Genomic DNA, 24,574 nt, shown 5'->3' with positions numbered 1-24,574 from the left:
TACGTTGAAGTACAGCGCCTTGAAAAGGTAAAAAAACAAATTAAAAATGGCCGACTTTTTAACGTGATTGTTTATTGAGAAATGCCATGCTCCAGTGCACCATTACATGGGGGTGGGAGGGTGGGTGGGTTACATTCTTAAGGTCCTCCATTAAAGCACCCACATTGCTGAAATGTCATAGAACCAGCAATGAACTGGGATTCTTCTCTATAAAGATTTTATAGATAATCATTGTGATTATCTTTTAGGGTCCTTCCACCCCGTCACTCTGACTGGACTGAAAGGCGACATTGACTCGGTGAAGGACAGTTTGATTCTCACTTAAAACCTTCAATTCCTGTTCCCTAAAGTAAACACAACCCAGAACAAACATCTGGGTGTTACAGCTCAATCCTGTGGTTAGCGTGTATGAAATAATGATGGATTAGACCTAATGACAACGTACAGGGAGAGTCTGAGTCTGAGTGTACTAAAACAAAAACAACAACAGATATATGACAGGGTCGAAGGAGAGGAAGGAGAGGACATACTGTCTCATATCATCTCATCTCATCTTCAACCGCTTATCCGGGGTCGGGTCGCGGGGGCAACAGCTCCAGCAGGGAGATAATCTCTCCACCTAATCCTGGGTCTTCCCCGTGGCCTCCTCCCAGCTGGTCGTGTCATCGGTCTGTGACCTCCAGCACTGACTGGATCGGGTCACAGCCGAGTGTGAAGCGGCCGGGATGAGGATCAGCACCTCTAAATCTGAGGCCATGGTTCTCAGCAGGAAACCGATGGATTGCCTACTCCGGGTAGGGAATGAGTCCTTACCCCAAGTGAAGGAGGTCAAGTACCTCGTGGTCTTGGAACGCGAAATTGCCCCCTGGGCGCCTGTAGTGGCATTCCTTCTGAATCCCAAAAATAAGCCACAAACGAGCTGTAGGCACAGTAACTTCAGTCTGACGCGAATGACAGGAGATGTAATCCAGTTTAAAATGTTTACTGAGAAAAGTTAAATATTACATAGTGTCACACGGTAGAAAAACTATGTGCTCCCGTGTCTAACGCAGCTCTCTGCCTCCTAACTCTAATGCTCTCACTATATTAAAGGGAGTCTAAATCATCAAAATAAAATATACATGCATTTTTTCTCTTTACCTTTTTAAACATCATCTAAGTCATTTACAATAACTAGAAATTATTAATTTTAACTTATATTCACACATTGTGGCTCTTACATATCCGGCCCCTAATGGTTAAGCAGAAAGATTAAGCAATTACAAAATAACTCAAATACTAAGAGCCATCAAACTGAAACAATTATCAACTAACTCAAATACGTCCTTTCTCATAAATAGACTGCAATTAACATTTTTCAACTCTTAATTATCAGTCCTTTTCTTCACATTTCTTCATCATGTGGTCCTCTTGTGTTTACATTGCTTCTTGCAGCAAGCACAGTTTATTTATAGGTCTCTCCAGGGTGCTGGTTTTGGTCTGCAGCTTCACCCTGCGTACTGTTCCACTGGAGTCTGGTATGGTTTGGATAATTCTTCCCATTATCCATGTGTTTCGTGGGAACGAACTGTCGACTACTAGCACCACATCTCCGGGCTCGAAGTTTCTTTTCAGTTTTGTCCACTTCTGGCGCTCCTGGAGTAGGGGCAAGTATTCACGAGTCCATCTGGTCCAAAATAAATCAGCAAGATATTGTACTTGCCGCCAACGTCTCCTAGCATACTGATCATCTTTGTTGAAAGTTCCCGGTGGCATGTTGGGCTGTACTTTCATCAGCAGCAAATGGTTGGGTGTCAAAGGCTCTAAATCACGTGGATCATCTGATGGGCTTGTGATCGGTCGATCATTGATTATGCTTTCAACCTCACACAACAGAGTTTGAAGACTGTCGTCTGTGAGGATCTGTTCTTTGACTAGGGCGTTAATGATCCTCCGTACGGTACGGATTTGCCGCTCCCAAACCCCTCCTTGATGGGAGGCTGCTGGGCTGTTGAAAATCCATTTTATGCCCTTCTTCTGCATAGCCTTTTCAATTTGTGACTGGTTCAGGTTTTCAATGGCCTCTCGCAACTCCTTTTCTGCACCAACAAAATTTGTGCCGTTATCAGAGCGCATGATGGTAATCTGGCCTCTTCTGCTTATGAAACGGCGCAAAGCGTTGATGCAAGAGCTGGTGTCGAGACTGTCTGCTACCTCTATATGCACTGCCCTGATGGTGAGGCAGGTAAACATTACACCATACCTTTTTACAGTGCTCCGGCCCCGTTTGACATCAAAGGGTCCAAAGAAATCGACACCTACGTTGGTAAAAGGCGGCTTATCTGGTAAGAGTCGATCTTCTGGCAGGTTTGCCATCTTTTGTTCTACAACTCGGCCTCGGAGTCTCCTACAGACCGTGCATTCTGATATAAGCTTCCTGATGGCTGAGGTTGCTTGAGGAATCCAAATTTTTTGTCTTAGCTGCGACAACATGTAGTTGCGTCCGCAGTGTCCAATTTTTTCATGAACATCAGTCAAGATGAGAGTGGAAACTCTGGAGTGTTTTGAGAGAATTGATGGGTGTTTTGCATCCTCTGGCATGGAAGATCTGTCCAGCCGCCCTCCAACTCTCAAGATGCCATCTTGTAAAATGGGGTCAAGCTTGTACAGCTGACTATTTCTCTTGACAGACACATTACTGTGGAGAGCCTTCACTTCATCAGGAAACCACTGAGCTTGACTGTGTCGGATGATCTCCATTTCTGCAGCCATTAGCTGTTCCAAAGTGGTTTCTTTTCCATAGCAGATTTGTACTTTTCAATGTGCTGTTGCACAAGTACCCTCTGTCTCTCTGTATCTTTTTCAGACTGACTGATGGAGAGCTGTAACTCTTTTCTTTTGTTTTTCAGGTCAGTCAATGTTTCCTTGGCTCTCAAAATCCATGCAACTGCTCTTTTTAGTCGGTCCCAACTTGAGTAGTACTGAAGCAATTTGTTCACAGGGTCAGACTTTTCTTCAGCTGTGATGGTATTCACTGTGATATTCTTGACCTCTGGATCATTTTGCAGATTTTGAGTCACATTATCTGGTCTCTGTGGCCATTCACTTTCTGGCTGTAACAGAAACTGTGGTCCATTTATCCATGTTTCTCCTTGAATCAGGCTCTTAACTTTCATGCCTCTGGTGGCTTGATCAGCAGGATTCTGTGATGTTCTGACATACCTCCACTGCGATGGTTTGGTAGCCTCACGTATGAGCATAATCCTGTTTGCCACAAATGTTTTGAAGCGAGCCGTCTCGCTGTCGATGTACTTGAGAACTGTCGTACTGTCGGTCCAGAAAATGGACTGTTGAAGTGTGACTTGCATTTCTTCTTGCAACATCTTGTCCACTTTGATTGCGACGACTGCTGCGGTTAACTCGAGTCTTGGAATAGTGACTTGTTTTAATGGAGCCACTCTAGACTTCCCCATCACGAAGGAACAATGGGTTCTGCCTTGCTCATTTACCAACACCAGGTATGATGCTGTGCCATAGGCATTCTCACTTGCATCAGAAAAATGATGCAATCGTGCTTCGACTGTGCGCCCAAATCCGATAGGCTTAACACATCTGTTAATGCTGAAGTCTGAGAGGTGGGTGAGATCTTCCAACCATTTACACCATTGTTCGGCTTGTCTGCCACTGATTTCTTCATCCCATCCTTGCTTTTCTTTGCACAGGTCCCTCAAAAGAAGCTTGGCAGGAAGTACAAGTGGTGCCAGGAAGCCAAGAGGGTCGTAGATGGCGTTTACAACAGAAAGGATACCTCTTCTAGTCAGTGGCTTGTCCTGCAGCTTGATGCTGTATGCGAATGTATCATTTTCTGTGCACCACTGTACACCAAGGGCTCGTTCAGTGGGTAAGACATCATGTGTGAGATCAAGGTCTTTCAGCTCACTGGCTCGGTGCTCTGTGGGTATGGATGACAATACCTTTCTGCTATTGCTTACCCATTTTGTGAGGTTAAAACCTCCCTCAGCACACAAGTCTCGAAGGTTCTTTGCCAAGGCAACTGCTTCTTCTTCCGTAGGCGAAGATTTTAGACAGTCGTCTACGTAGAAATTTCGCAGAACTGTTTCAACAGCTTCTGGATCTGCAGTGTCTCTTCTATCCTCTGCTGTTCTCCGTAATGCATAAGAAGCAACACTAGGAGATGAAGTCGCTCCAAAAAGGTGCACTGCCATTCGATACTCTTTCATCGGTGCATCTAGGTTGCCGTCCGGCCACCACAGAAATCGCAGTAGGTTGGCATCTGCTTCTGGAACTCTCACCTGGTAGAACATTGATTCAATGTCTGCCATCATCGCCACTGAATCTTCACGAAACCTCAGTAAAGCACCAATGAGCGTATTGGTGAGGTCAGGTCCCTGCATTAGCTGACCATTCAGCGACACATCCTGAAATGAAGCTGTGCAGTCAAAGACCACACGAATTTTCTTTTTCTTCGGGTGGTACACCCCGTGGTGTGGGACGTACCAGACTCTGTCCTCATCGCGGTTAAGCTGTTCTTGAGGAACTTCAACAGCGTAGCCTTTATCAAGTATGCTCTCCATGAAGCCTTTGTAGTCTTCAAGAAACACATCATTCTTTTGCAGTTTTCTCCTGAGACTAGCAGCTCGCTGTTCTGCCACACAACGGTTGTTTGGCAACTTAGCTTCTTCGTTCCTCAGTGGAAGCCCTATGCAATAATGTCCATCCACAAACTTTGTTGTCTTTTCCACTGACAACATAAACTGTTTGTCTTCCTGAGACATCTCTTCCTTGTCATCATAATGACGCTCTGGAAAGTCTGTGTTGTACTGTTGGACCAGTAGCTGTTCTATTTCCACCACTGAGATTCGATTGACACTGTAATGAGCTGTCTTATCCTTGGAAATTATGTTCTCGTTCTTTATAGGTCCACACACCATCCAGCCCAAGACAGTCTTCACGGCGTAGGGACCGTCATCTTGACTATTGATTATGTGCCACGGCTCCATTGCCTTTGGGTTGTTGGCTCCTATGAGAAGGCCCACATCAGCGTCAATGTGTGGTAAGGTTACTTCGCTCAGATATGGCCACTTTTCTAGTTGTTGTTGACTGGGGATGTTTTCTTTTTGAACAGGGATGTTGCTGTGTGTGAAAACCTTAGGTAACTGAATGTACTTTGTGTCCTCTAGGTCACACACTTCCAGGTCAGAAAGCACGTTACTGTTAATCTGCTTCTGTCCACCAGGTTCATCTTGGCCCATTGTGCTCAATAAGATCTGAGTCGGTTTTCCTTTCACGTTCAGTTTCTTTCGGAGCTCCTCCGTACAGAACGTGGCGGTACTTCCAGGGTCCATGAAAGCATATGTCTCTATAGACCGTCCACTCTTACGGGATCTCACTTTCACTGGAACAATCGATAACATACATTCAGTCTCTCCGGCCCCAGTGTAGCCAACTATTTCCTGCGTAACTGGCTTCTGAGCTCCTGAGATCTCTTCCTTTAGAGTGCAGACATCATGTGTTGGAGCAGATGTATTTTTATATGTTTCTCTCTCTATATGAAGAAGGTCTGGATGTCTCTGTGAGCACTGTTTGCAAACCATTCTCCTCTTGCAGGTCCTACTGAGATGGCCTTGTGTTAAACATCCAAAGCATATTCCCTTTAACTTTAGAAATTCAACACGCTCACCGTGTGTCAGCTCTTTAATCTTGAAGCAAGACTCCAACGTGTGATTCTTTTGACAGAAAAGACATGGTGTTTCAAAGGCATTAGCTGCTTTTACTGTGCTAGCCTGCTTCACTGTTGCATCTGGTCTTTTCCTCTCCACTGACACGTTGGTTGCGAAGCTGCTTCCTCTCATTCCACTTTTGAAAGGTTTTTCTTTTTCTTTGGTTTTGCCGGCTGTGGACATGCGGCTGTCTTGTAGTTCTCCAAAGATTGGATCCATAGCCACATTTGCTTGACGATCAATAAAGATAACAAGGTCAGCAAATCGTGCTCTGTGTCCTCTTCTTTCCTTAATTTCAAATGCTGAATTGCGCCACCTTTCCCTCATTTTATATGGTAATTTGGATACCACTATTCTCATGTTCGTAGGGTTATCCATTTCCTCCATGAACTCCACATCTTCCATAGTGTTACGACAGCCAGTCAAAAATACAGCATAAGTGTTCAATGCCTTTGCATCTTCAGACTTGATTTGCGGCCACTTTAATGCTTTATCAATGTAAGTACTGGCTATCATTAACTCATCTCCATAATGCTTTTTAAGCAGTCGTTTCGCTTCCATGAATCCTCTTTGTGGTGGCATGTGCTCACAGCTACGCACAAGTTCTTGTGGTTCTCCTGCAGTGTACTGTTGGAGATAGTACAACTTATCCTGATCACTATCAGTTCTCTGTTCAATGGCTTGTTCGAAAGCTCTGATAAATGATCTGTAGGTAAGTGGATCGCCTTTGAACACTGAAATGTCTTTAACTGGCAGCTGAGCCTGTTTCTGTTGAGTAACCATCATCTCTGTAATCATATTTTGCTTCTGCATTACTTGAAGAATGCCATCACTGCTTCTGTCACACTGTTGTCTGGCAGTGTTGTCTGTGGGTCTTGGCCTCACAACCTGTGGCTGTGTATATTGCAATGACCTGGATGACATCTTACCTCCAGATACAGGTAAGTTAGCGAGCGGATGTTGTCTCCGTTCCTTTTCCTTCACTCGAGCTCCACATGCCATATATGAGCGGACATAGCTGTTCATGCCATCTTCTGATCTCTCATAGTCTTTCAACACCTTTACTTGAGCTCTTTTCTCAGCAATAGCAGCCTTTAAAGTCAGTCTTTCCAGCTTGGCTTTAATACGTGCTTCTTCCAATTCAAGCTCCTGTTTCTCTTGTAAAGCTGCAGCACGTTCAACTAAGCCTGCTAGCTTTGCTTCTTCATTTACACAAACTGATGATCTGACAGACATGACAGATGAGCGTCCAACATTTGAGCTCTTTCTTTGTGCTGGTTTGTTAAAGCCAACTTGTGATGCACTATCTTCAGGACATACATCATCATCTTCATCATTACTACTGTCTGTCTCATCATCATCAGATGCTCTATTTTCTTTCTTTATTTTGCTTTCACTTGAAGCATCCATCCATTTTTCAGTTTCTTCTTCAAACTGTCTGATAACCAACATCTTAGGTACAACCCAGTTGCTCACATCTGCATCTTTTTCTTCTTCAGGCAGAAGATCTTCTATTTGCATATTGAGCTCTTTAAACTTCACAATAAGAGGGTTGAAATCATTATGCATTAACTTTTGCACTTTTTGCAAATTGTCAGCATCACTCATCAAACAGTCAACTTCTTTTCTTTTACCAGTTATCCGAGCTAATACTCCTCTCCTGGTTCCAATCAGCCGATGTAGTTTATCCTCCAGTGCTCTTTCAGTTAACTTGCACATTCTTTTAGATTCCATTTCCACAGCATCAATTACTTCCTTATCTTCAGCCATCATATCAGCAAAGCAATGCGTAAATTGCGTGCAAATGAGTAAAAAGTATTTCCACTTTTCTCATCAGACAGGTGCATCACAACTTCTCAAAAACGCAGAAACTTCTATGGCTTTTCCTTAAGGCAAGCTGTTGTATTTGCACGCGGAGAAATCCACTGCGTAGCTAATTAACAGGTTGTATCAATTAGCATCATCAATCTTCATTAACTTCAGAGCAGCTGTCGGTCTTTCTTTTCTTTATCTTGTCCGACGTTTTTATTCAGTCAAAAACATACCGCGACATTGCTTTGAGCTCTTCTTCCAAGCGGTGCGTCGGTCTTTCCTTCAGAACTCCACGTTGTAGCATCCAGCGCTCGTGGTCCGTCCTGCTAGCGTTAGCTAGTTTCTTCTGAGCAGTTTTTCTACTAATGTAGTGGCATTCCTTCTGAATCCCAAAAATAAGCCACAAACGAGCTGTAGGCACAGTAACTTCAGTCTGACGCGAATGACAGGAGATGTAATCCAGTTTAAAACGTTTACTGAGAAAAGTTAAATATTACATAGTGTCACACGGTAGAAAAACTATGTGCTCCCGTGTCTAACGCAGCTCTCTGCCTCCTAACTCTAATGCACACTCACTCTCTCACTATATTAAAGGGAGTCTAAATCATCAAAATAAAATATACATGCATTTTTCTCTTTACCTTTTTAAACATCATCTAAGTCATTTACAATAACTAGAAATTATTAATTTTAACTTATATTCACACATTGTGGCTCTTACAGCGCCTCCCTAGGGAGGTGTTCCAGGACATACTGTATGATACTGTATGACTAATAATTACCACATATTACATGCTGCTGCCCATCATCATGTCACAAGACACACGACATGAGCTTTGAATAGAACGACCTGCTGCTGTAAGTCTTGTCACACGGTTCTACAGTAGCTGTTGCACTGCTGAGGTTAGAAAATGTCATATGAGCTGTCTATACTATTACAGTGTGTGTAATATTTACTACTACTCATCTGATTTTGACTCGTCATCATGCCGGACGGTCTGAGCGAGGTATCTACTGTGCAGCGTGTGCTTCCATTAATTGTCAGTGGCACAGTGGGTGGTCAGTTCAGGTTGTGATTAGATAGCTGTGGCTGCATTGCTGTTGGCTGTTCAGATTCAAGGAGCAGATTGATCGAGAGCTCCATCAAACAGAAACACATCTAGACCAGATGAACTGAGCTACAGCTGCTGGCTCACTGCTCTGTGATTAGGGATGTCCATAATTAACCGTTTAACCGTTAACCGACATTAAGCATTTTAACTGATTAACGCTATCGGTTAAAACGGTTAAAAGAAATGTTAATAATTAACTCAAAAGCTGAGCGGCTCAGAGGAGCGGCTCGTCTCTTTAAGGAGAAAAGCTGGTCCACCTTAACAGCCCACCTTAAGAGGCGGAGCCGGAGTTGCAGGATACAGGAAGTTGGCTCCGGTCTCCGGCTCGCTTGAGCGGAGCGGATGAGTTGTAGTTTCATAGCATTTATTCACCAACAAATAAAGTGTACACACACTGCTACACCTACGATCACAGCTAGAACACCACCAACAACCTCACACTCACCGCCAACACACACACACGGTCTGTTGGTCACTCGCTAAAGTTACTCAGACTACGTGTGCGGTGGCGAGCACGAAGCCTCCGGCAATGCTAGAGCTGCTAACGTAGCACAAATACACACACTGTTTGTTGGTCACTCGCTAAAGTTACGCCGGGCAGACACACAGCTGACAACCTGCTAAACTAAACTAAATGTGCGGTGGAGACTTTTACTGGGAAAGTGGCTGCATGTCCGCGACACTACACGCAGCATCGTAGCTGCTAAGTTAACGCTCGGTGAACTGGGGACTCCCGTCAACCAATATCTGTTGTGCTCCTGCAGCTGGTACACCGCTGCATGTGAGGCACAAATCTTGTCGATTAACGGTTAATAATCGGTTAACGAGGGTCGGTTATCGGTTAAGAACATTTTTCAAAATGAGCATCCCTATCTGTGATATAATGCTGATGCTGTCACTTTCACATATGCAGTTTGGTTTAGCTGGTCCGGACCAAGAAAAAAAAAAAGAACATTGTTGCCTTTTAGTTCTGGTCTGGTTGGTGTCCACACTGACTTGTTAACTGACAGGTTTAGTGTTGTCATCCTGCATCATCATCGAACTACTAGCTTGACCCATACTGGACTTTAGAGGTCGGTTTATAAAATCCCATAACGATATACTGTATCTGCCAGTAGTTCCTTTTTAAAACATAAACACATATCATGAACATCAGTCTTGATATGGGTCCCTTAAATATGTTGTTTTAAAAAGTGGGGACCGAGGTATACACTTAGTGGGGCATTTTACAGCAGAGGTCACTAAGAGGTGGGCCGTGGTCCGGATCCGGATAGGATTGCGTCTGGGTCTGGACCTATGCCCGTTAAATTATTGAGAATTAGCTTCTCTTGGTTTTACGGTGCCGGTTTATCGTCCCAGGAAACACACACAGAACCAAACTGGAACCGAACCAAAGCCTCCTTTTCAGGTGGCCTCAGCCTAAATAGATATGACCTAACAGCATCATTGTCCTTGCTTTTTAAGCATTTCTAAGACTTGGAAACATTTGGAAGTCGACACATATAACCAGAAACAAGATAAAGTTATACAACAGCTGTGTACTATCTGTCCTTCTATATGGTGCTGAGTGCTGGAGAATGACTGAAAGAGACATACGCAAACTTTCTAGCTTTCACAACATCCGTCTCAGAAAGATCATGAGGATAATCTGGCCAATAGGAAGATTACAAACCATGAACTACACAAAACAACAGGGTGCTTGGACATGGAAACAATATTGATAAGAAGAAGATGGAGATGGCTTGGACATGTATTAAGGAAACCATGTGATGACAAAAGTGGCATTGCGTTGGACCCCAGAGCGAAAACGCAAAAGAGGGAGGCCCAAAACAACGTGGAGGCGAACCATCGAAGGAGAGATGAAGACGAGAGGATACAGCTGGAACAGCATTTAGAAGAAAGCAAACAACAGAGATGAGTGGAAATCCTTAGTCCTTTGCCATATGTGCCACCCGGCACAACAAGGACTAAGTAAGTAAGTAACAGCATCCCTAAAGAGACAAAGACCAGACTGATGTTTTACTCACCCAGCAGGAGGAGGCTCAAATACACGGCTGTGATGGGCATCATGACTGCTGGATGCAGGGACACCAGACGATCTGTTGTTCTCTGGCTGTAACAAACACACACAGATTATGTGAGAGTGTGACAAAGAAACCAGTAAAATATAATTTAGTAAAACAGCCTGGTTTACAGCTCAGGTCACCACAGCTGGCTCTCTCTATCTCACACCACAGCTACTGTTTGTGCCATCGCTTCTGAAAACTGACAGCAGAACTACCAGAAACTGCTGGAAGTGATGTTTTCCATTAAAGGTCCCATATCGTGCTCATTTTCAGGTTCATACTTGTATTTTGTGTTTCTAAAAGAACATGTTTACATGCTGTAATGTAAAAAAAACACTTTATTTTCCTCATGCTGTCTGCCTGAACATACCTGTATTTATCCTCAGTCTGAAACGCTCCGTTTAAGTGCATTTCAATGGAATTGCAACGGAATTGCATTGCTAGGCAACAGCTTGGGTCCATGTTTACTTCTTGTCAGCTGATGTTATTTACATACACTGCAACAGGAAATAAACTGGGACACATTTAGAATGTTTATGTTTAAAACCGTGTAATGGTCTAAATATTGTATATTTGTGACATCACAAATGGACAGAAATCCTAACGGCTTGTTTCAAACGCACAATTTCTGAATACGGGCTGTGTGTATTTCTCCGTATATTGAGCGTTTTGATAGTTAAACAGTATTTATAAAGCACTTAAACCTGCTTTATAATATAAAAGACATGAAAATCTCACTTTTTACAATATGGGACCTTTAACCTCATCTGCCAATGTCTGTTTGTTTACAGTAAATATTATTAATATTGTCTATTATGCCTTCAAAGTGCTGCAGGAAGAATGCTACACAAAGCAGCTTTAACAGATAATAATAATAATAATAGTAATAATAAATAATAACGCTGTAGTGTGGGAGTTTAAGGGTTGTCTCTGAGGTAGAAGCGTCTTGATTATGATGTGACTCCGAGGAGAGGAAAGGCCTCTTGTGTATTTAGACTCCACAAACACAGACATCTGCTCACTGAATAGGACAGACCTCGGTAAATGTGTGTGTGTGTGACAGGTGAGAACACACATTGTTCCTGTCACACACACTAAACCAACCTGACCTCTGGGACAAACAAGAGTGGTTACAGGAAGACAAGAGGACAGACTGACTTCACTTCACCAGTTTAAATAAGCTCTTTAAGACACGCTTTGTTGTCAAATGTCTTCAATTAATTTCAAGAATTTCTCAAAATAGCTTAACCTTGTTCACTAATCCAGGTTTGTACTCTAAAGCAGGTCTCTGTTGGAAAGCAGTTTCACACTCAGCTCTTCAATAAGAGGTGGATGTGGCCCCGCCGCTGTCAAAGGCAGAGGCCCCGAGGAGGGCCCCCACACCGTCTCCACACTCACTTCAACAGATTTACACGTGTATTAACTTGTTGACTGCATCCATTACAATAAGGCAATAAGGTATTTGTTTAACGAGGTGGAACAGCTGTCAGTGTGGTGCTCAGAAAACAACCTGGTCCTGAACACTACCAAGACCAAGGAGCTGATCATAGACTTTAGGAGGAAACAGATGGACATTCAGTCCCTGTTCATTGGCGGGGACTGTGTGGAGAGGGTCTCAGACTTCTGGTTTCTGAGCGTTCACATAGAGGATGACCTGACCTGGAGCGTCAACAACACAGCTATCACCAAGAAGGCACAGCAGAGACTGTACTTCCTGAGAGTACTCAGGAATAACCACCTCACACAAAAACTGCTTGTGTCCTTTTATCGTTGCTCCATAGAGAGCATCCTGACATACTGCATCTGTGTGTGGTTCTCCAGCTGCACAGCTGCAGACAGGAAAGAGCTCCAGAGGGTCGTCACCACAGCCCAAAAGATTATCGGCTGCCCTCTGCCCTCCATGGAAGAGCTGTACAGTTCCCGCTGTTTCAGGGAAGCACAGAATATTGTCAGGGACCCATCTCACCCCGGACATTCTCTCTTTGAACTGCTGCCCTGAGGGGCATCTTGTAAATGTTCACTGTGCAATAATGATATGAGTTGTGCAATACCTGCAGAATGTGAATGTCTTGTGTGTGTGTCAAGTGTGTTTTTATTATTATTATTTTTATAGTTTTAGAGGCACGTTATTGTTTATGTTTCTTGCACTTTTTTAAGGATTGCATTTCAATTCCGTTGTACTTGTACAATGACAAAAACGATATATTCTAACACACACACACACACACACACACACAACCTACATTGACAATGAGTACATGAGCAGGATACTTAAGTATAAAACATGTATTCTTGCTGTCCAAGGACAACCAGGCATTTCATGATTCTGAATTTAGCAGAAAAACTGAAGGATCACGTGTTCCTTCAGGTTGAGATAATTCTCCTTATTAAACCATTTAACACTCCATTGGGTTACATAGGTTACAATGACTTACAACACTATGCCCAATCTTCCCTGAGACACAAACTAATGATGAGAATGTTTCAAAACACTTCATTTCTGTATATGTTCCTGTTTTTCCACCGTTACGTCCCTATTGTCCAATCACACAGTGAGACATGGAGCAGGCTGGCTGGTTCATCTTCAGCTTGTTAGCTCGATGAATGTAAACTCCATTGCTTATAATCCCAACATATTGTATTAAATTGTTAATCAACAAAAGAGCAGCTGTTTATATTCCTAGAGAGGGAAGGAGAGAGGAGACACAAGCCAGGAGAAAATGCGGAATGCCAAAGTGGAAATAGAGAAAGGTGGAGAAAGAGAAGAAGGTGCAACTGATTCAAGACTAAAACGAAAAAGCTAAAGTAGGAAACAGTCTGAAACATGCCATGTTGTTAGGTCAAACGTAACGGTAAGGAATATTATTAATCCCAATGCAAAACTCCCAAAGACTGGAACCAGCTCTAAAATGATAGATAGGAGTTTGAATACGAGGACTAACACTAACCGACAACTGTATCTGATTGTGTATGCTTGTTATGCTTATTGTGTTGTGAACGGAGACGGGTTTTTGAGGTGGAGGGTACGGGTCATCTTTCCATCCATCACGGCCCTCACAATATAGAGTAGTAGAGATGAGGTAGGCTGCTAAGACCTGCAGAGCTCCAGAGATGATACGACTGCTAAATGATTTAAAACAAGAATTTCACCAGATAAACAAGCTTTCAGACATCGAGACCTAAAAGCTGCTCAGACATTCATTAAAAAGCTATATATACAGTATATACACCGATCAGCGATAACATTAGGTCAGCACAGGGCACCCTGACCGGTCCCCATATGCAACAGACTGCTCCTCACTGTGTGTTCTGAAACCTTTCTATCAGAACCAGCATTAACTTTTCAGCAGTTTGAGCTCCAGTAGCTCTTCTATTGGATCGGACAACACGGGCCAGCCTTCACTCCCCACGTGCATCAATGAGCCTCGGGTCTGACCCTGTCGCCGGTTCACCAATTCTCCTTCCTAGGACCACTTTTGGTAGGTCCTGACCACTGCAGACCGGAAACATCCCACAAGAGCTGCAGTTCTGGAGATGCTCTGACCCAGTCATCTAGCCAGCACTATTTGGCACCCTTGTTGTCAACGTCGCTCACATCCTTACGCTGGCACATTTTTTCTGCTTCTAACACAAAGTTCAAAATGTTCACTTGCTGTCTAATATAATCCCCCCCCACCCCCCACTGCCAGGTGCCATGGTAACCAGATAATAAATGTTATTCACTTCACCTGTCAGTGGTCTGAATGTTATGGCTGATCGGTGTATATATATACATATATATACGTATATATGCCAAAAGCCATTTACTAAGGAATAAAAACCCACTTGACTCGCTGCACAGTTAAACTACAACACCGCTGTTACATTTTAACAGCTACATAGTTAGAAGAGCTCACAGTTTAGCCGAGGGCGACCTACAGAGGTGGTGACAGCACAAGGTCACATTTTAATCAAAAATCTTCACCAAAGGACTAATCCACCAAAAACACAGGAATATAGAGAGAGTTTCAGCCGATGTTGATGAGTAAAACACCATGCAGTATAAGTATTTATCAATAATATGAATATTCCTGATCAACCCAGTGTTAGTGATACTCACACAGCCACAGGTCAGCTCTGTCTCCTCTGCACTGCGTGGTCAGTCTCACTGTGTCTCCGTAGGCTGACAGTGTGGATGTGTGTGTAGAGTCCCGTATCCGAGTGTGCACGTGTGCAGGCCCTGAACCCCGATGTGTATATTTACGCGTGCATGCACATGTGTGGTGTATGTGCGCCAGAATGTGTAAAGCAAACTTGAAAGCACAACTGACGGCAGCGATGTAAAAACAGAGGGAACGCCGCCGGCCAATGGGGACGCAGTGTGTGTGCGGGACCCCCTTCATTCCTCTCCTCCCTCCGCTTGGCCCTCCCTCGCTCCCTCCAGCTCGTCACTGGGGCACTGGGGTGAATGGACAGCTATTCTCATTCTAATTCCTCTGTCACTCTGAGGGCCACTGGCTGAAAGAGGGGAATGGTCTCCAGGCTGCTGGAATGCACCAGCCCTTTCTTCTGGACACTGAGGGAGAGTGAAGGGCGAGAGAGGCAGAGAGCAGGCCAGAGAAAGAGAGAGAGAGAGAGACACACAGATAAAAGAAGGACAGAGAGAAGAGAGATGGATGGAAGAAGGAAAAAGGGAATGAGGAAAGAAGAGACAGGCAGGGATGGAGAGACATTTTGGGGTAAACTAGGCCACAGAGCTTCAGTGCAGCAGCTACTCCACCACACAACCACACAACCACACAACACCACTCTGATGGCACGACACAAGAGGACCAACCCCAGCTCTCTGCACCCACACTGCACTTAAAGGGCCAGTGTGTAACATTTTAGGTAATCTATTAGCAGAAATGGAATATAATATTAATAACTATGTTTTCATTAGTGTATAATCACCTGATAATAAGAATAGTTGTGTTTCCGTTATCTTAGAATGAGCCCTTCATATCTACATAGGGAGCCATTCCTCTTCACGGAGTCCCCCATGTTGCTCCTTCATGTTTCTACAGTAGCCCAGAACGGACAAACCAAACTCTGGCTCTAGAGAGAGACTGTCACGTTTTTACATTACCCGAAAGCCACCGTAGTTCTCCGACATGCTGGTGAAACTGCGGTAGCGTGAGCCGCAGAGTACTAAACCACGGTACCGCCAGCCGCCGTCTGACTTCCCCTGCTCCTAAAGTAGAGTTATTATGGCGTTACAACGGTTTTGCACTCGGCGGCTCACGTTACCGCAGTCTTGTAAAGGGAGGAGTGAGCGGAGGGGTACTCAGTTGGTTGCAATCTGCAACCACACCACTAGATGTCACCAGACCTTACACACTGGTTCTTTAATAATAGATAATTCATTGTAATTGGTCAAAGGCACCACATTGGAGCTTTATAGACTACGCTGACATTTTGGGAGACACAGTTATTTGCTCTCTGGTGGAGAGTTACGCTGAAAACACACCAGGTAGTGGCTCGCAGCAATAATTATACTTTTCTGCATCCAGGAGGCGTGTTCATGTGTTTCAGACGGGAAGGAATTCTTTGTAACACAGGTCAACATGTCACAGGGGTCACAGGATCTGTTCACTGATTGGCTGCGGGTCCTCTCTCAAAAGTTTGACTACCCCAACTTTTAGTTTGGCTGCACTTCGGCCAATCAAACCGCCGCAGCTCGCAGAGCTCGGAGCGGCCACCGCAGCTTTCCATAGACACTGCATGGCAGCTCGCCGCAGGCCGCACTTCGCCACTTCTTGGTGTGTTTCTGCCGTTAGATAAGAATAATCATACCACTGTCAAGTGTGTGTGTAAATATGAAACTAATGCGAGCCGCCGGTTAGCTTAGCTAAGGTTAGCTAAAACAACAATTTGCTGTTTTATGGAGGTTATGTGTCAAACGATTTTTTCAATTTTTTGTAAAATTAAACAAATGAGATATAATTTTCCAGCTTTGTCCTAAGCTACGCTAACTGGCAGTAGTTTCATATTTAGCGGACCGACATGAGTGGTATTAATCTTCTCACCGAACTCTCTGCAGGAAAGTGAATAGATGTATATCCCAAAATGTTGAACTATACATGGCGCTGAAATTCAGTTTCACCTAAACTATTTAATTGAAGCTCAGCATGTGAATCTGAAGCTGTTTCATCCTCGTCACCTCCAGTTAGACTAAAGAACATCAGACCCGGGCCATGGAGGTCAACTCTATTCAAAAATTCAAAAGGTTGAAGCAACTGGTGCTATGACTAGATTAGAAAGAGAAAGAGAAAGAGAAAGAGAAAGGAGTGGGAGGGTGTGCGTTTGTGCATGTAAGATAGCTGCATATGTGGGTTATGTGCATGCATGTGTATGATTCAGGCTAGACTAAACTAAAAAACTGCAGGAGAGAACAAAGCAGCGTTCACATCCACTGCTCTGTGCTGGTGTGACCTTTGACCTCTGCTAACTCAACATGTCACACAGCAACCAGTGGAGAGGCCAGCGGAGCTACTGGTGCCAGTTCAAGGCTGGATGGCTCGACACACATGCTGCAGAAATCAATTCTAGAGAGGATTCTTCTTCACTGTCTTGTGTACTCAGTCATTTCATTTCAACCTCTGAGATCTCCTCCTGGTGAATAAATGTAAAACCACCAGTACTGCTACCACAAACCTAAAGAGAAAAAGAATGATTTCAGTTGTGTAACGCTCTCTCAGGCGATCCAGTCTTCACCAACTGTTTATCTACACTGTCGTCCTCCACGTTAGGAGTCATGTTTGTCCTCTAATATCTGCACTAGTTTAACATCTGAACTATATAATAGCTGCACAATATCTGGCTTTGTTGTATATATTGTGTTTGTATTTCAGTGACAGTACTGGGGGGGCAACAAAGCATTCCACTGCACAATGTAGAGATATGAGATATGTTGAGTATGTGACACATAAAAACATGAAACATGCAGTTAGTATTTTAGTAATAAAACAAATCAGACTGCACCTGGTTAGCCGAGACCTTGAGCAAAGACTTTGACGCAGACACACACGCACACACACGCACACACACACACACACACACACACACACACACACACACACACACACACACACACACACACAAGATAAGAGGAAACCTGCAGAAGGTTCAGTGGCACCACTCAGACAAAGCTAAGAAATCTGGAGACACTAGTCCAAACAATCCCAGGCTCCCGTATCCTTGAGCACAATAAGACGATAAGTCTAACTGTGTGTGTGTGTGTGTGAGTGTGTGAGTGTGTGTGTGTGTGTGTACACATCAGAAGAAGGGCTTCAGACTGAGCTACCCAGTAATACGCTGCAGTCTCAGAAACTGCTGTTACAGTATTGTAAAACAAGGCCGGGCTGGAAATAGGATCAGATCATTGAGATGAGCTCATGGAGGAAGTTTGCTTCCCTCATATACAGGCAGGTGAGTCGGTATCTGCTCCTACCTGCACCACTACCTACCTGTGAGGGGAAACATGGACCGTCATCTACAGTCGACAACACAACACACGGCAGGAAACATTAACACCAAAAACCTCTCAGACAGAAAGAAACCAAATCTAACAGAGAGTAACAAAACAAGAGCGGCTCACTTTGCCTCGAGCAAAGAAACTATTTACAGTAAACGTCTCACTTGTTCCATGCAGCACTACTACAGGATATACTCAAGTTACTACATAGCAACTGACTGATTAATACACCTGCAGTGTGTAGCTAACAGCAGGTAAAGTGCACTCAAGTATCAGAGGAGACAGGGCGCCTGGTTAAAGATCAACCTGAGATCTGACGATACTCTAGTAGTCATATCTACAGCTCCGCTGCTCAGCTCAACTCTTACTGACTGTTGGAAAGGAAATCGCACCTTTGAATGATGTCACACTGCTCAACAAATCTATTTCTGTTGCATGTAGATTGATAGAGATGATGACATGAATCATCTGACTGTGACTTTCATTTCCAGTCACTAAACTGTGAATCTTAAAGCTGCAGTAGGCAGTATATTTTTGGCATCATTGGGCAAACATCCCATAATAACCTTTCAGCATATTGTAATTCAAGTGTTCTGAGAGAAAATTAGACTTCTGCTCCTCCTGATGGCTCTGTTTTCAGGCTTTAGAAAATCTAGCCCGTGACGGGAGACTTTGGCCAATCAAAGGTAATTTCATTGAGAGAGCGTTCCTATTGGCTGTGCTCCGGTCATATGACCGGAACTTGGTGTTCCTTCACCAGATTTCACAATGGCGGCGTCACAAACGTTCTCATTTTACAGCTAAACCGTGCACTACAAGATGATTATGAAAACATTTGAGGAGAGAAATAGGTATTACAGTAACAGAATATTGATTCATATTTGATCAGCGCTGCCTAGTTTGACCGTTTGATCGGAGTTCGCAAGTGATTGAAAACCGGCTCTCATAGACAGCAGCTGGACAGCAGACCTCAGATCTGCTCTTACTGCTTGTTTTCCTACGGTCTGTGAAATCTTGCAGATGCCGTTAGGAGCACCGGAGGACACCGGAGGACACCGGAGGACACCGGAGGACACAGAGGAACATGATTTTTTTCAGGTTACCTGTTTCATGTACTACTGTCACGATATAGCGACCGTTTTATAAAAATAACTTTTTTTAATCATATTTGCTCCAATCTCGCCTACTACAGCTTTAATGTGCTGTATCAACCTTTACTGTACTTCATTAGTGATTTACTACATTTATTATAAAATGGCTTTCATCAACCCCAAGAGACCGGATGAGAACTTGTTGCATTCACCTGTGGGGTATACAGTATATATATCACTGTATGTGGAGGTGGAGATATTTTTTTATTACTCAAAAAGCAGCGTGATGGTCTGTTAAAGCCAAGAGAAAGTAGAACCCTCACCTCTTTACCCATTCATTTCTTGTGTCCTTGTGTTGGCGAACACATCGACACGCTTTCTTGCATAAGCTGCAAACATTCTTCTCTTTTATTCTCTTCGTCTGTTTCAATGATATGAATGTACTGTAAGACAAAGGAGATCATCTCTTGACGTCCATACTCATCAGAATGACTCAGTTATGAGGCTCTAAATGATCACTGTATATTTGTGCTGCATTGCAAAAAAAACGCAGTGTTGAATTACTGTAACACACCTTGAAGCCACAATCAGTGTGTCTGCCTATTAGATTGAGTGAAAATTGCTTCAAGTCTTTATAAAATTATATCAAGCAAAACACGTTTTACTGGAGGCACTTGGTGCCTTTCTTTAATGACTCGTACTGTCTGGTGGAGGCAGCCCAAACCCTGAAGAAACACATATGAAGTGACACTGGCAGAGACAACCTAATGTAATAAGAGCCCAAATTAAACCACTGTAAACAGACCACCCAAACACAACATCTACAGTCAAAGGGATTCATTTAACCATAGTGTCAAACAAGGAAACTACTTCCTAACACACTACATGTACATGCATCGTCACATAATAACCTGTGGAGCCAAAGGAAATCTCATAATGCTGTCTGGATATTTACCTTATTTTCTTTCCTAACCCTAACCTAATAAACCCTAACCTCATAAACCCTAATCTCACAGGAACACAAAGAGAATTCTCCATTTGAGGCAGATCTCCCAGATTTTCACTGCTATTGACCCAGACCTCAAATCAAGCACCTAATACCATCTACTGCTGCTGTGGATGTGCATTCCTGTTCATACACAACCTGTACAGTTCCTTTTTTCCCGTCATGCCGTTTTATTCAACCTAACAGCAGCAGTGTGATTCAGATCTACTATGAGATCAGCTACGTGGTTTAGGGTATTAAATTATTTATTAATCTTTAACTAAACACAGAGGGACACACCCGAGAGGCCGACATGACCAGACAGTAGCCAGTGAGGAGCCTTTAAGGTGATTGCATTCAGACACACACCAACCAACACAATGACCACGTTCATGTCTGTACTAGAGAGCCAGAGAGGCAGTAGGTGAGAGGTGGAGGTGAACGGGGCCTTATGTCCTGAGGAGAAGGTCAGTAAGGTGTAGTATAACCAAGCAGAGTTTTAGTTGAGGCCACACTATTGTCATCATAGCTTATATACCGTATATGAGCATCGTCAGTATTTAGAAAAGGACAGAACTGGTTGGAAACCTGTAAAATTATGTTTAGAGGTCAATTTGTTTGTAACCCTCATTTTCACATTTCCTTCTTTTACTAGACCCCCCCAACACGTTCTCACTCCCAACTCATCAAATACCAGCGATTAGTCAGTGGCCCTACACTTCAAATTATGACGCAGGTACCCCTCTAGAGTCAGTGTAGGACGTGTCAGGGACGACGACATGTTGGCTCGTTACATGCATAGTAGGGATGTCCATAATTAACCATTTATCTATCGGTTAAAACGGTTAAAAGAAATGTTATTAATTAACTCAAAAGCTGAGCGGCTCAGAGGAGCAGCTCATCAGTTTAAGGAGAAAAGCTGGTCCACCTTAACAGCCCACCTTAAGAGGCGGAGCCGGAGTTGCAGGATACAGGAAGTTGGCTCCGGTCTCCGGCTCGCTTGAGCGGAGTGGAGGAGTTGTAGTTTCATAGCATTTATTCACCGACAAATAAAGTGTACACACACTGCTACACCTACGATCACAGCTAGAACACCACCAACAACCTCACACTCACCACCAACACACACAGTCTGTTGGAAACTCGATAAAGTTACTCAGACTACGTGTGCGGCGGCGAGCACGAAGCCTCCGGCAATGCTAGAGCTGCTAACGTAGCACAAATACACACTGTTTGTTGGCCACTCGCTAAAGTTACGCCGGGCAGACACACAGCTGACAACCTGCTAAACTAAACTAAATGTGCGGTGGAGACTTTTACTGGGAAAGTGGCTGCATGTCCGCGACACAACACGCAGCATCGTAGCTGCTAAGTTAACGCTCCCGGACGGTGAACTGGGGACTCCCGTCAACTAATATCTGTTGTGCTCCTGCAGCTGGTGCACCGCTGCATGCGAGGCACAAATCTTGTCGGTTAACGGTTAATAATCGGTTAACGAGGGTCGGTTATCGGTTAAGAACATTTTTCAAAATGAGCATCCATTAGGGATGCTTATTAGCTCATAGCCTTTTTTTAAAATAAACTTCCGTGTTCACAGGAAACAAACAGTTTATGCTCGTTACATGCATACAGTCTCTTTATAAAGTGACAATAAACTTCCAACTAGAGATGCTAATTCAAAAAATATATATATTTAACCGATAACCAAACATCGTTAACTGACAAGATTAGTGCGTCTCATGTAGCGGTGCTCCAGCTGCAGTGTGTGTCTGCTGCTATTAGTGCGTTTTACAACTTTAAAAACGTAATGATTTAAATAAGGACTATTAGAGTGTTCGTACTGGGAAGTTGATTCACCTCTAAAAAAAATTTGCCTCTGAGTTACAGACGTCTCTTTCTCAATGTATGTCTATGGGAAAAAGTATTTTTGGGCCCAATGCATCACGTGACGGACACAGAAGTTGCAGTACCGCCGTTTGGCCACTACGAAAGTCGGGATCGACGACCGGCGCACTTCCTTTGGGGCTTGAGTACAACTCCTCCGTTCAAGACCGGGGCCAACTTCCTGTATCTGTAACTCCGGCTCAGACTCTCTTAAGGTGGACCAGCTTTTCTCCTTAAACTGACGAGCCGCTCCTCTGAGTTTCGCTCAGCTTTTTAATTCATTATTAATATTTCTTTTAAACATTTTAACCGATAGCGTTAATCGGTTAAAGTCCTAAATGTTGGTTAACGGTTAAACGGTTAATTATTAACATCCCTACTTCAAACGTAGTTTTACTTAGTTTTTAGGTTTACTCACGCAACAAAACTAATTGGTCAGGTTTAGTAAAAGATTGGGGTTTGGGTTAAAATAAGTACGCTTGTTATGTAACTGCCGTTAAGTAGGCTACGTAACTTACATAACAAAACTAAGATGAAATCAGTGGTTTCACACCGGACACAAACAGCGGTCTGCTGGGTGACCGTCCTGTGTTTGTACTTTACTAAAGATGATGTGTCTCTTAGTAGTGGAAACAGCAGAGGGACAATCAGTGCGTGGAGGAGTTTCCTGCCTATATTAAAGATAATTGGCTGACTTATTCCGTAACACATACTGTATGAGGAAATTGCATTTCCTGTTATTGATGAGACAATCTGTGGTGTGATTTGCCATCAGCCGTTTCCAGTGTAAATTCCCCCCTCTGTGTGTGTGTTTGTGTGTGCAGGAGAGGGAAATAGACCCACCTATATGCATCCTGAGAGGTAATTGGCAATGATTGCAGCTCATCAGACTGGGCCACAGACACATTTCTATTGTGTGGAGAAACACATGATTCACTGCATTTTTCTGGAAGTCAGAGATGTTCAGTTGCATGCTTACACCATATTAGTCTGAGTTAAATTGGCTTGACACTTCCCCAGAAACATAACTTAGCGACAGGAAGAAAGGAGCAGAAGGGAAAGACATGAAAAAGAGGCGTAGCGGTAATCAGTCCGTCTTGTCAGCGTGCTGCAAACAGGGTTGATTTATATCAGGGGACATGATTACGGGTGTCTCAGCCTGCAGAGGCCTGACGGAGGCTCAGATATCAAAGACACAGGGATGGAGCGCCGATGGCAGAGAGAAGTCTCTAGAGAGGCCTCCTGATGTATAGATTATCCAAACGCCACATTTACACTGAAGCACACGCTCCACCTGATCTCTGCCGCCGTCCACCAGAGACATTACCGTGACATCATTTCCTCTTCTAAAGCTAACATGAAGCATCTGAGAACTGCCATCACATATAAAAACATTAGAACCTATATCATGTCAGCAGCTTTTTATTTAGTTGTTATTTAAAGGACCATACCACTGGCTTCCATTACTGAGACTTCTCTACCTTCCAGAGGCCCACTGGCTTCAGTCCAGTTCAGCACACTAAACATTGCTAATTCACCATAATGACACACATGCATGCACTGGTTCCATTAAAGTTACTTAATTGTCGAGTTTTAACTGTGTTAAAATCACAGAGTGATCTGTGAATCCCTCCTGGTGGTGCATTCAGGTGCTGAAGTGACGGACCTGCCACTTAGCTTTTCATGTTTGTAAAGTCAATACAAAGAATGACCTCACATGACATGAGTGCTGTAAAAATTGTCATAAACTGGACAGCTGTATTGATGTGATGGTGTGCGAGACAGTTTTAGCTCCACAACAACAACAACAGCACACAAACGCACCATTCCTCACACTCAGATGTAGGGATGTCCATAATTAACCGTTTAATCGGTAACTGACATTAAGCATTTTAACCGATTAACGCTATCGGTTAAAACGGTTAAAAGAAATGTTATTAATTAACTCAAAAGCTGAGCGGCTCAGAGGAGCGGCTCGTCACTTTAAGGAGAAAAGCTGGTCCACCTTAACAGCCCACCTTAAGAGGCGGAGCCGGAGTTGCAGGATACAGGAAGTTGGCTACGGTCTCCGGCTCGCTTGAGCGGAGCGGAGGAGTTGTAGTTTCATAGCATTTATTCACCGACAAATAAACTGTACACACACTGCTACACCTACGATCACAGCTAGAACACCACCAACAACCTCACACTCACCGCCAACATACACACACGGTCTGTTGGAAACTCACTAAAGTTACTCAGACTACGTGTGCAGCGGCGAGCACGAAGCCTCTGGCAATGCTAGAGCTGCTAACGTAGCACAAACACACTGTTTGTTGGCCACTCGCTAAAGTTACGCCGGGCAGACACACAGCTGACAACCTGCTAAACTAAACTAAATGTGCGGTGGAGACTTTTACTGGGAAAGTG

At 43.7% G+C, this 24,574-nt stretch overlaps 1 protein-coding gene across 5 annotated transcripts in view; it reads right to left on the bottom strand.

The window, feature by feature from the left end:
* Window positions 1–24,574, bottom strand: part of lamb2l (laminin, beta 2-like) — a 71,891-nt gene that overhangs the window by 44,103 nt on the left and 3,214 nt on the right. Inside the window, exons 2-3 of one of the 5 annotated variants that reach the window (XM_074642481.1) lie at window positions 10,668–10,757; window positions 6,609–6,751 (exon numbers count right to left, since the gene is read on the bottom strand). In XM_074642481.1, coding sequence (XP_074498582.1) covers window positions 6,609–6,746 — 138 coding nt within the window. In that variant the 5' untranslated portion in view covers window positions 6,747–6,751; window positions 10,668–10,757. Of the gene's footprint in view, window positions 1–6,608; window positions 6,752–10,554; window positions 10,758–14,809; window positions 15,065–24,574 lie in introns of those variants that run through there. The other 4 variants (XM_074642485.1, XM_074642482.1, XM_074642483.1 and 1 more) reach the window with 4 other exon arrangements.

This window comes from Sebastes fasciatus, chromosome 8, assembly GCF_043250625.1.
Source record: "Sebastes fasciatus isolate fSebFas1 chromosome 8, fSebFas1.pri, whole genome shotgun sequence".
Classification (NCBI taxonomy): Eukaryota; Metazoa; Chordata; class Actinopteri; order Perciformes; family Sebastidae; genus Sebastes; species Sebastes fasciatus.
This window is presented reverse-complemented; position numbering and strand designations above follow the sequence as displayed.